A 12022-nucleotide genomic window follows, 5' to 3' on the forward strand; every position below is an offset into this window, starting at 1 on the left:
GCTGCCTATTTTGAGTATAAAAAGGACATTTTAATAAACATCATACTGTTTCACTGTCTTCCCTTGTTCTTAAAAGCTTTGAACCTGAAAAATAAGAATTAGGAAAAAATACGTAGAGGACAAAAGCAAAATGCTGGTTTATTATATGAATTATTATATGTAGTGTTGTAAATATAATTGCAGGTTTTATCATATAAAATATGTATCGTAAGAACAAGAAATTTGTCTTTGTGGAATGCTTTTTGCAGAAGAGACAATAACTTTGTCAAATTCTTGCTTTCAGTGTTTCTAGAGTTGGCATTTAAAATAAGACCTTACTTTCGAAAACTAGAAACAAAACATAGTTAATTTTCTTATGAAATATTTCTCTCAAATACCGTTATCGTAATATAGTAGAAACTTGAATACAACTCCCAGAATACATTTGGGTACATTATCCAATAAGACTTTCGCGCGAGCCGAGCACCAGTTTCCAGCCAATGAAATTCAGGGAAGCTGGATTCCGAAATGAAACGCCGCTGTATCCCGCCTCACTAGCAAGTCTATGGACTAGCTTGGAGAATTGAGCGAAGTTTTGGACCTCGGGGATATCGCACAGCTGGCAGGCCCTCCTCTGTCAGCGCCCTTTCTCTCGTCAGCTGCGTTGCGCTCAGTCAGAAAGTTCATGACGGTTGCTGACGGTAATACTTTAGCGCTCATCATGCCCGTCCGAGCAGAGTGCTGCAGTACCACCGGCTCGGCCTGCCCATCCACGGCGTCTCTTGTTCCCCCTGCCCCGATCAACACCTACCAGCCGGGGGTGGCCACTTCGTTGCTGTACAGCGGCGCACAGTTTCGGGGTTACCAGAAGAGCAAAGGCAACTCCTACGACGTTGAGGTTGTTCTGCAGGTAACGTGTTATAGACATGCGCTAATCCTGTTTGGTTTCAACATTAGGTTGTTTACTGTTATATGCACAATCAGCGTATTTGTAGCCCGAGTTGCTAACTTGCTAACTTAACTGACGTTAGCTCGTCAAGCTTTTTCTGCTGGTTGTCAGGCAATACTAACAAGCTGACCTATTTTTGAGCCATCCCAGGTTTCTACTGTAACATCTGGACCAAATTTCAGTCATTTATGCTTTCGTCACCTATATTGCTTTACACTTACTACCAAAACGCGTTAGCATCTTGTGTAACTAGCTACCCAAATGAGTGGAATTAATCTACTAGCGTTGACTGACAGCAATGTCAGCGGTCATACGAACATAATGTACAGTATGATAATAATAATATGCCTGCCTACATGTCCACTTTGTAAGGATTGCCTCTATTTACACCAGCCGTCCTGCATTGTTTTACATCATAAAGAAGAACAACAACCATGCTTACACCTGTGATTTCAGGCGCAATTATGTATTTCCTAAATCTGTTTGTCTTGGGCAGCATGTGACTGTGGAGGACTCATACTTGTGTGGATACCTGAAGATCAAAGGCCTGACTGAGGTAAGCTTTGAAACTAGGTCAGGTGCAGTAACACTGACCTTTATTCTTTCGAAGACTGAGCGCAAACTGGTTTCCACTTGTTCGATGCAGGCTAAATTGTGACAAAGATTAGAGGCTGTCAGGCCTAGACTCCTGGAGTCCTCAGCTTAAGTGTGTCAACTGTATACCCATTACATTACGCAACATATGGAAGTGAAAAGGTCAGCAGGATCCTGAAGTCAGTCTTGGCTGTGGCAGAGTGAAGTGAAAGAGGAGTAGCCAGGCTGTGTTTATACATCTATAGAAGTAATGAGTCATGTTTAAACTGACAAGTGGCTTATGAGAAAATGAAGAGAACAAACATGTAGGGCTGGACGTTAAATGGAAATGTTATCCAAATTGCAGGAGTAAAATGTTACAACATAAACGAAGGATTGTGGTGCTACAGAAATGCCCCGGCCTACAAATCGTCTTCCCCCGATGTAAGCGCCTGTCTGAGTGCATGTGCGTACTGTAGAAAATATTTATATATGCAGGGCAGCAAATCAACATGCAGAGCCATGGTTGCATCTTGCATGCTGTAATCTCTTCTGCTGATGCATAGCTCATAGGCTGCTGCACAACATACATATCTAGATTATCCTCATGCTGCACAGTGATGGATTGACAGAGCAGTAGCACCCTTTTAAGCTTTTTAAAATGAATTTGCAGGGAATGCCCTTTGGATGCAGTGTTGAACTTCTCTTCATGTATTCATTTTTTCTGTCTCTTCTCGTTTTCTCTGTTCTTCAGGAGTATCCCACTCTCACAACGTTCTTTGCTGGTGAAATTATCAGTCAAAAAAGGCCCTTTTTAACGAGGAAGTGGGACGCTGATGAAGATGTGGACAGAAAGCACTGGGTATGTCCTGTTTTTGTTGGTAGTCTCATTGAGATTGAGGTCTCTTTTCTGAAAGAGACTTGAGAACAGGAAACATTCACGAAAACACAATCAGAAAACAGGAACGGCACAATTACACAGTAAACAAGTGATTAATAAAATCAGTTACAAGAAGAAAAAAAAATCTGACAATAAATGTCTGGTCAGATATCACCTTTGTTTACGGACCCTGTTTTCCTACATTGTTGTGTTCAAGTGACAAATAGAGACAATGATTTTTGAAATTGGTCCAGTGTTGAGTGAGAGCGCCACAGCCGCGAAAGTGCCTGCAATGTAATCCCTCTGCTCCATCAACATTCATGTACTAAAAGTGTCAGTTAGAGATGAAAGGCTCAGATATTTATTCTAAGTGTCTGACAGCATTATCGAACGGATCCCTTTTTATTAAAGAGCAAGATTCTTTTTATTTAACTAGAAACATTCGCTGCATTGCTCTCACCAAAGCCACCAGAAACTGATTTTTCATCATCATAAAACACACGTCATTCAGAATCGGAATCAGAAATCCTTTATTAATCACCGAGGGGAAATTGTTTTCGTTGCAGTGCTCCTTACAGGAATGGAATTAGTAAAACTAAGAAACGAAACAGGAGTGACTGCAACAGGCTGCATGCACGGTCGACACACGCACACTGATTCAAACTGAACAGTGACTACTGGATAACAGAAACACTAACGATCAGTGCTATATGATATTTATATATGATACTTTAAGATTAAGATTTTTACTTTATTAATCACAGCACACAAGTTACAGGAGGGAGACTGCACACATGCCATGCTTAGTGAAATTATTTCTCCGCATTTGCCCATCCTGGAAAGTCCTTCCTCCGTGGCAGACCAGGAGCGGTGGGTTGCCAGCTGACAGCAGCGCCCGGGGACCCAGTTCTTTTTCGTTACCATTGGTCAGGTGGTGATCTTCTTGCATGTCTTTAGTGGGGGTATATTTTTATGGAGGATACCCCAGGTGAACACGGGGAGAACATGCAAACTCCACACTGAAAGGCCCCTTTCCTCAAGCAGCAGGCACCGAAGGCATGGTGGAGGACACGCCCCCAGCGCCCACAGCGGGAATTGAACCAGGACCTTCTAGCTGTGAGGCGACAGTGTTGCCACTGTGCGACCACATGCCAGACTTTGCATCCCTAGTTTTTAATGTACATTTAATGAACTCTTTTAAAAATTTTTTTAGGGCAAGTTCAAGCCTTTTTACAAATACGCCCGAAGCTTCAACTCGGATGACTTTGACTATGAAGCACTGGACAACAGTGATTATGTCTTCATGAGGTGGAAGGTCAGTACGTAATCTTACTGCTGCTCTCATCACTCTCTGCCCCTGTTAGCTTTAAGGTTTAACCTCCATTTTTTCCCCCCTGTGCCATCAGGAGCAGTTTCTAGTTCCAGACCACACTATCAAAGACATTAGCGGCGCCTCCTTTGCTGGCTTCTATTACATCTGCTTCCAGAAGTCCACGGCTACTATCGAGGGGTACTATTACCACAGGAGCTCAGAATGGTAACTACCAGCATTACAAACCAGATTCAGTGATTAAAAAAGTTCTTTTAGTCTCTTTTTTTTTTTTGGCCACTTTTAGCACGTGACCCTAATGGTGATTTCTGCTTCCATCTGCAGGTACCAGTCTCTAAACCTAAACCATGTTCGAGAGCACAGTATGCCTATTTATGAATTTCGGTGACAGAGGCACACAGAAGTATTGAACCAAGGAGGGGACAGTCCATACTGCCCTGCGGTTAAATGGGACGGGAGTAATGGAGAGCTCTTTAGTGCCAAGACTGGAGCTGACCTGTTTTCCTCGCTGCAGGGAAATAAAGGTGGTCAGACACTCTCCTGGCGGACTGAAAGAAAGACGGCATGAAGAGAGAGAAGAGTTGAAAGGAAGACAAACCATCAATGACAGTTCTTACAGCTGCTGTAGGACTGACGTTTGCCTCGGATTTCATTTTTTACATTTTATTTTGTCCTTTTTTTGGTCGTTTTTTATTTCAGTTTTGTGCTACCTGATTTCTTTGCGCTCTGATCTGTCTCCCTGTAGTTGGACATCCAAATCCCCCTCAGTGAGACACTAAACATAGCTTGCCTTTCAGTTTAGATTTGCAAAAGAAAAGGGTATAAATGTGTGAGAGGAGTTTTGATCAGTGAAGCTTAACTTATTTCTCTTCTTTTAAATTGACAGTATCTTTGCAGTATCACTCTGATGCCCCGCAGTGATTCATGCAGAGTGTGACGGGGTTGTTGCCAAAAGGTCGCAAGAAAAGCAATTATGAGTAGTGGTCTGCTTTTTATGCAGGGTCAGGAAGACTGTAAGGTAGGGTCTGTCGCTCAGGGATGGCATGTTTGGGCAATACGTATTTACTAAATGAAAACCAGCAGCTGAATTTGGCTGAGTTAGGATCACGGCGATGTTGACCTCCGAACAGGTGATTGATCACCGATAACAAATCATTTTTAAGCTGCTGCTTTCTCACAGGATCCTCTGAACGCGGTTGTCTTGACAAAAAGTCTACAAAAGGCTTCACATTAATGTGTCTATGCAAGCCAAAGCTCACTAACAGCTCAGATTTCCAACACCACCCAGGTTTTTTTTTCATTTCAGATTCTTCCAGAATGTGTTTTTTTTTTTTTTTTTTTTTTTTAATCAAGGCTGTCCTTGAGAGGAAATGCCTGAGAAATGACAGTGACCAGCATTCAAGCTCAGAAATGCGGCATTACATTCCGACTCCATTTCAGTAATCAATCGGGTTTTTCCACAATTCGCATATTCGAGGCGTCAACAGCCTGTAGACCAGAGGAGGAGAGATTTCACGGCACGTGGAGTTTGATTGACTGGAGGAGTTGAGATGTGACTCGGCAGAAGCAGCACAGCGACGTGAATGTTAATTCATTTCAGTCTGTGGATAAAATCTCAGTGATAGTCAGCCTTTCCCCATTCTTTCCACCTTTAGAAGCAGTTCAGTGTGGTTGATGTTCATGCTTATCGACAATATGTTACTGCTCTGTCCTCAGTGGAAACAAAATGATGGGAAAAAGCACCTTGTGTGGCTCGTGCAGAGTACTTTAAGTGTGAAGTAGGGAGGGGTGATGGAGAAAGAATAAAACCTTCGATGCTTTAGGAAAAACCTGCTGCCTTACAATTTTAAATGTTTGTAAAGCTTTCTTTTCCTTGTTGTTTTTTTAAAGACATGATTAGGTTAGTAATATTTTATTTGAAAAAAAAAAAAATCATGAAAGTGTATATCTGTGTTTGAGAGGAATTGTGCAAGAAATGGCTGAAATTTTGATCAACCGCCTGAGGATTTTTCAAAGTTTCTCCGGGATGGCTTGATAAGGACGTCCTGTGCTGGAGAGTGCATGTGCTCCGCCTGCCTCTTTGTTGCTTATAGATTTTCAGCTTCAGCTGCGGCATGACAAGTGGATTTAATGGGTAGTGGCAATACTGTATAATGTACAGCTTTTTTTTTTTTAAACCCAAGCAAGTGGATTGAAGATGTTGAGTGACTTCAAAATAATTTGCTTTTTTTTTTATTAATCAGACAACAAAAAAAAAGTGCAACACGAGAAGCAAATGTTTATGTGGGATTGTGTCCTTTAATGTCTTGAATGGATCCAGCGGATTTCAAAGCGTCAGTTCAGAGAAGATGATGTATGATAAATCTGCTATGAGTGCATTGTGCAAGGAGAAATAAAGAGTGAACTGTTTCATACACAGCTGCATGTTCTTGATGTTATTTTTGTAGTGAACTCAGGACTGGTAACAACGTTTTTATGCCATATTTGCCTTCATTAGAAAGAGCACAAATGACCTGTGCAGGATTCAGGCTGCAGAGATCACAGCAGCCAGCACTAGATGTCAGTAGTGGACCATGGAAATGTCTCAACCAGCCTCAGTGCTGTCCAAACCTCTGAAGGTCTAATAATAAGTGGCATCTGGCCAGCTCTGAGTTGTCTCTGACATTGTGTAGGTGTTGATGAGTAAATAGACTTTGCATACAAACGCAGTGATCCAAATCTTTGTGGAGGAAGCACATTGCCAATGAATGCTCCTCCATTGCTTTATGAGAACAAATTCACACAACAGCTGTTTCATGTGCTGGGTTCTCAAAATGCTTTTAGTATTAAATGCAAAGAAAGCCCACAAAACAAGGTTTGGTTATCATTAGGCACATGGAGACCAAAGGCAGTCATGCATGAACAACAATGCTTTTTCAACACTTCAAACTAACAGATATGTGGAGTAACAATGAATGCGTTTTGGGAGTTCATCTGCAGCAGGGGAATGATTAACCCATGAAGCTGCTTTCCTGAGAATAGAAAAGAAAGTAACAATCAAGAAATGTGGCTAATCTTTGGTGTACGTGCTCACAAAGCCTGGCAGACGAGAGGAGGAAACGTGGTGGTATGAACCACAAAAGGAAAGAATGTGGAAAATAATAGCTTCCCTATCAGGCTTTAATGAAGCTGGCTGCTTTCTGAAGAGCTGTTTGTTATCTGACAGAGCCTGAAACAGTAAATCAAACACTCTGACAGGTGCAAATATGATATGAATCATCATCATCATTATCATAATTGACTCATTTTACACAGTATACAACAAAGAAAGGAAAGTACTCAACAGAAAAGGGGATGCAGGCAGGATGCAGCATACAAACAAGTGACAAACGGAGACTCTTACAGAAACTAGAACATTTATTTATTGTTTTTAAAAATGCCCTCATTCATCTGTATTGTTGCATTGTGTGCCAGAAAAATGAATTAATTTTTTCTCGTTACTGCTTTGTCTTTTCTTTATTTCCCCACTCACTCACTGTCTGCCACATGTAGCTACACACCTTATATAAAGCACCTTAAACTGACCTTGTGAAGCTCATCCTTCCACAAAAATGTCACAAAATGCGCATTTTATTTTGCTTGTTTGTTTTCATGATATGATAGGCCTGAATAAAATGGGAGCCAAAAAAATAAATATATAAGTGGAATCATCTCCCTGTGGTGCTTTGGAACGGGCTGAGAGGAAATGGACAAAATGACCGGGACAGGGTATGGACCCATTCAGGAGGAAGAGGATGATGAAGCAGAGGTCACCCTGTCTGTGTCATCACCAGCTGTTCTGCTGATCCACATTCACCTCACCTATCCACATCAGCACCTCCGCCTCATCTACACCAACCAGACCTGAAGCAGGATTTAGTAACAGGAAGAATCAATTTCACAATGACTGATAAATACTCTGTGAAGGAAAATGGGAACAAAGCCATTGAGTATTTTTGTCACACGTGATACCCACGCATCCTAAATTAGAATAAAGACTCGACCTGTTCTTGGAATTACATGTATTCTTTTACGATGCCACACAGTCACGAATTTTGGAGCAACGCCGGAGTTTCCTGCCGGTGACGAGTCATTTTCCACTTCTTTTTGTCTGCGTGACTCACGCAGCCACACCTGCTGCTCCGGTGGTACAAATACACCTGCAGAGCATCCCTGCCTCAGTCCTGAAGCAGGCCGGGGAGGAGGCGTCCGTCCCCTCTCACATCTGGACTATCAAACACACCTGTTTCACCATGGAGGCCCAGCGGTATCCTATGAGTGTCCGTATGATTGGAGTGATGCACAAGGAGAAGAGCAAAGTAAGCGCAGATGATGTTTTTTCACACGTTCCTCATTAAAAATCTTTTCTAAGTGCGATAAAAACCTGCGATTTCCTCTTCCAGATGTATGTGACCTCCGTGCTCTGGTCGGACCAGAATGATATTGTAGTGTACAGAAGTTTTCGGGATTTCAAGAAAATGCACGTAAGTGTAAAATGCTGTGGCGCATGATGGCTCTTGCGCATGTGACATCTGTTGTTGGTTTTTAATAGCAGCTCTGTTATGAATTCATTCTAGAGACAAATGAAGAAAGCGTTTCCACCCTCAAGTAAACTGAAGAAATCCGACAGGATCATCCCCAGATTTCGAGGTATGTGTGCGTAAAGTACAGCCTGCCACAGTTTCGCGCGCCTCATCGTGCGCATTCACACGCTCTTTGGATTCTGACGTTAAGCCTGTGTGCTTTTAGACAAGAAGATGAAGAGCAGACATCAGAAGAAGGGCCCAACCAGGTCACTGGTGCGCCTCAAGTTCTTGCAGAAATATTGTAATGAACTCCTGAGCTGTGACCCGCGGGTCTGTCAGTCTGCAGACCTCATCCAGTTCTTCCACCCCAAAGACCAGGACCTGCAGCCGGAGTTCGCCAAGAACAGGTGCGCTAAACATAGCGATTAAAACGACATTAGTCTGATAACTCTAATCTCATTCTTTAGCACCATTATCAACATTATTTTTATTAAATTGTGCATTTTTATCGTTACTCTTAAATTTAGTATTATTTTATTTACCATTTGCACTATCCTTGGCACGAACCCATTTGTATTTGCACATTTTGACTGTTATTATGGCTATGTTTATAGTAGTTTGTAACTTTGCAGGTTTTTTTTTTTTTCTTTAACCCTTTTTAAGTATTTTATCCTTCTTTCTAACTGTTGAGCAACTTGTAGTGCAACAAAGTGTTTCCCTGCTCTCACTCTTCCTGGAATCTAATATTCCCAAAGGGACATTTTGTGAAGGTTAGAACCTGCAGGAAGCCCACTGCCACACACTGTTTCCTTATTTTCATGATCTGCCTTTAAGGATAATTCATGTTTTGACTGGGTCTCATTTTCACAGTTTTTGGCTAAAAATCTGTAGAGCTTCATGCAGCTCGAAGTCAAACATTTAAAACTTCAGGTAGCTCTGGGTTTAACCCTGGTACAGGGTCTGATTGTTGTAGCTGTTAGCATGAAAAGGTAGAAGAATGTGGAAGAACTGGAAAAATGGACGATACATGTCTCTCAGCAAGCATGTGCACCTGGACCTGTGTGCACCTAATGTGAAATGACCAACCTGGAAGGCTATGGAAGAGGGAAAAAGGCTTCATGTATGGTGGGGGGACTTGTGCATGAGCTGCTCTGTGTTTTTCTGGAGCACATTTACCTCCACATGAACCTGCTGCTCTCCTCCCCAGCATCATGGTCATGCCGTCAGAAGATGAGATCAGGGCCGGGGCAGGACAGGTCAGCGGCGGTAACGTGACCCAGCCGTTCGTCACGGAGACCTATAGATGTGTGGCCACCTACGAGACCAAAGACACCAAGAACAAACCTTTTAAAGTGGCGGTGGATGAAAAGGTGGACGTACTCATCAAAGACAAAGCTGGTGAGCGAGCTTCAGTGTTCAGTGTCCTGTTAAAGACTGACGCACAGCTCGTGAACCCAAATACACAGAGTTAAACGTGTGCTCGTGTTGGTTCAGGGTGGTGGCTTGTGGAGAATGAAGACAAGCGGATGGCCTGGTTCCCTGCCCCCTACCTGGAGAAGCTAGAGGATGACGATGACGATGAAGATGACATAGATGGGATGACTGAAAGAGGTACATGCATAGATGTTACTATTAGTAGTATTTACACAGATATACTATTTTGTCCGCTTCAGTAGCACTTACACACACCGAACATGCCAGTTTCATTCATCTACAGCATATTCAAGGCAAAATATTTTCTAATTCATGAAGTGCTAAAAAGAGACATCCAAAATCCCCGTTGTAAAAACCTGTGACTCTTACATGTCAACAAAATGAAACACGAATTGGAATCTGACTTTGTCCAGTGTTCAGATTTCTGTTCTGGAAATGTCTGAAAATTTGGTCATGAAATGTTTTGTTTGCATATTTGAACACAAAAACTTGTAATAAAAAATTAAATGTCTTCATCTAAGTAATCGATTGAAGTCTCTTGGCGATATCTCTTAGCTATATATTTACCCTTAAAGTCACTTCTTTCATTCTCAGGAGCCCTGCACACTGCGGTCAAGAGCTACAAGGCCAGCAAAGATGACGAGATCACCGTAGCCATCGGTGCTGTGGTGGAGGCCCTGCAGAAGTCTGACACCGGTTGGTGGCTCATCAGGTATTTAACACGTTTGATGGCTGATGGCAGAATGACAGAATGATGGATAGATGTTAGAGAAGAGAGGGAAGACAGACAGACAGACATGTAAAGCGTCCAGAATGAATACCAGACAGTGTTTGTGTTGACTTTCTTAGGACGCCCTGCAGTGAACACAAGAGCCAGTGTCATGATGTAAAACAAAAATCCTGGATTAGTCTGGAATCCTCCAACTTGGTTTGTCAAAGATTTAAAACCAGTCCAGTTCTTCAACCCTACATTCTGGTCTTTGTTTTGTTTACCAGATACAAAGGTAAAGCAGGTTACATCCCTGCCATGTACCTGCAGCCCTACAGCTACCCTCATATCCGCATGACGTCCCTCCATCAAGAACCTCACTCCCCCTCCCAGCTCCGCGTCCCCTCCCCGAGCCTGGAGCAGCAGTCCCACCAGCTCAGCCGCTCACAAGGAAACCTGCTGCAGCTTCCACCTGTCAGGTCGCCCTCGCCCCGCCTGCTGCAGCCAGACAGCAAGCAGCGATCGCGCTCTCTGAACATGCTGTCTGAGCAACCCCCCGCTCAGCCTGCAAGCACCACCGCCCGTCCTGCCAGCGCAGCCACCACACCTGCCACAGCGAAGTACGGCCCTCCGCCCATGATCATGGTGGAGATGGACGGAGACCAGGAACAGCGTGTCAGGAGCCCGACGGTGGACAGCGAGGGAAGCTTTGTGAGCGACAGCAGCGACTACAGCTTCAGCGACGACCTCAGTTCCTCCTCGGCGAGCTCCACCTTTAACATGAGTTTAGGCGTCAGTGACGAGCAGCTGCGTCTCAGCCGTACGCCTCCCCCCATGCCGAGCAACCGCCTGAGTCCAACAAGCGGCTTAGAGGGGAAACTGATGCCCAGCGTCTCTGACCCCAACCTGTACAAGGGCCCGACAACACCAAAGGTGCCACCCAGGCCGCGGGCCCAGGAGATCCTCACCCGGTGTTCCACTGTCACCCGCAAGAACGCAGCCAGAGCCTCTCTGTCGCCCACACAAACTGAGATACCGACTCGATGAAGTGTTTACCAACATTAACTGTCTTTTTTTTTAATCCTTAGACAACTATAATGTAGCTGAAGCATTGAGCTCTGCTATTCACAACTGCTTGTGAACTTTGTTTAATGATTTAAAGATAGATTGTGCTCAGCAATGTACCTGCGTGCCAAGAGTTAAGAGGCTGTGCGCTGTGATGAGAGCGGGAAAGTTTCATGGCTATGAAGTCGTGCCAACACTTTTTTTTTCCGCCCGGTGAAGTTGTGTTGATATAAATGTGACCTATTAAACAGTTTTGTTGTTCTTTGACTGGACTGTCAAGAAGTATGGAGCAAATATAGAGTGTGCAAAAGGTCTTGTTTACAGCTGAATCAGTGTATGCATGTGCATGATTAATCAGGATATACTAAACATTCATACACACCTGTTCCCTGTCTGTCCCCAATGGCCTTTTATTTTCCATACTGGAAACCTTGTGTTGTGCCTTATATGCATTTTGATTGCTCAGACAGAGATCGATTCTTCTTGTGACTGCAGCAAAAGTAAATGTTTGAGTGTGCCGACCGGTCTGTTTCCTGCTAAAGCAGGTTAACAGCCTACT

At 43.4% G+C, this 12022-nt stretch overlaps 2 protein-coding genes across 2 annotated transcripts; both read left to right on the forward strand.

Annotated features, from left to right (window-relative positions):
• Positions 1 to 493: 493 nt before the first annotated feature.
• On the forward strand, positions 494 to 6130 carry gid4 (GID complex subunit 4 homolog). The gene is made up of 6 exons (XM_070981895.1): positions 494 to 889; positions 1425 to 1484; positions 2256 to 2363; positions 3595 to 3696; positions 3788 to 3918; positions 4036 to 6130. The coding sequence occupies exons 1-6, from the start codon at positions 665 to 667 to the stop codon at positions 4097 to 4099; spliced, it is 690 nt and encodes a 229-aa protein (XP_070837996.1). The 5' UTR covers positions 494 to 664; the 3' UTR covers positions 4100 to 6130.
• A 1800-nt stretch (positions 6131 to 7930) lies between these two features.
• Positions 7931 to 11445, forward strand: noxo1a (NADPH oxidase organizer 1a). Its single transcript, XM_070980697.1, has 8 exons — positions 7931 to 8048; positions 8133 to 8213; positions 8307 to 8379; positions 8479 to 8662; positions 9463 to 9653; positions 9750 to 9866; positions 10284 to 10401; positions 10686 to 11445. The coding sequence occupies exons 1-8, from the start codon at positions 7983 to 7985 to the stop codon at positions 11443 to 11445; spliced, it is 1590 nt and encodes a 529-aa protein (XP_070836798.1). The 5' UTR covers positions 7931 to 7982.
• The last annotated feature ends 577 nt before the right edge of the window (positions 11446 to 12022 follow it).

The sequence above is a fragment of the Chaetodon trifascialis genome, chromosome 15 (genome assembly GCF_039877785.1).
Source record: "Chaetodon trifascialis isolate fChaTrf1 chromosome 15, fChaTrf1.hap1, whole genome shotgun sequence".
Taxonomy (NCBI): Eukaryota; Metazoa; Chordata; class Actinopteri; order Chaetodontiformes; family Chaetodontidae; genus Chaetodon; species Chaetodon trifascialis.

Coding starts and splice junctions, on each gene's coding strand:
- gid4 (XM_070981895.1), top strand. CDS start 665: ATGACGGTTGCTGACGGTAATACTTTAGCGCTCATCATGCCCGTCCGA. Junction 3,697..3,787: donor ATGTCTTCATGAGGTGGAAG/GTCAGTACGTAA, acceptor CTGTGCCATCAG/GAGCAGTTTCTAGTTCCAGA. Junction 3,919..4,035: donor TACCACAGGAGCTCAGAATG/GTAACTACCAGC, acceptor TTCCATCTGCAG/GTACCAGTCTCTAAACCTAA.
- noxo1a (XM_070980697.1), top strand. CDS start 7,983: ATGGAGGCCCAGCGGTATCCTATGAGTGTCCGTATGATTGGAGTGATG. Junction 8,049..8,132: donor TGCACAAGGAGAAGAGCAAA/GTAAGCGCAGAT, acceptor TTCCTCTTCCAG/ATGTATGTGACCTCCGTGCT. Junction 10,402..10,685: donor ACCGGTTGGTGGCTCATCAG/GTATTTAACACG, acceptor TTTGTTTACCAG/ATACAAAGGTAAAGCAGGTT.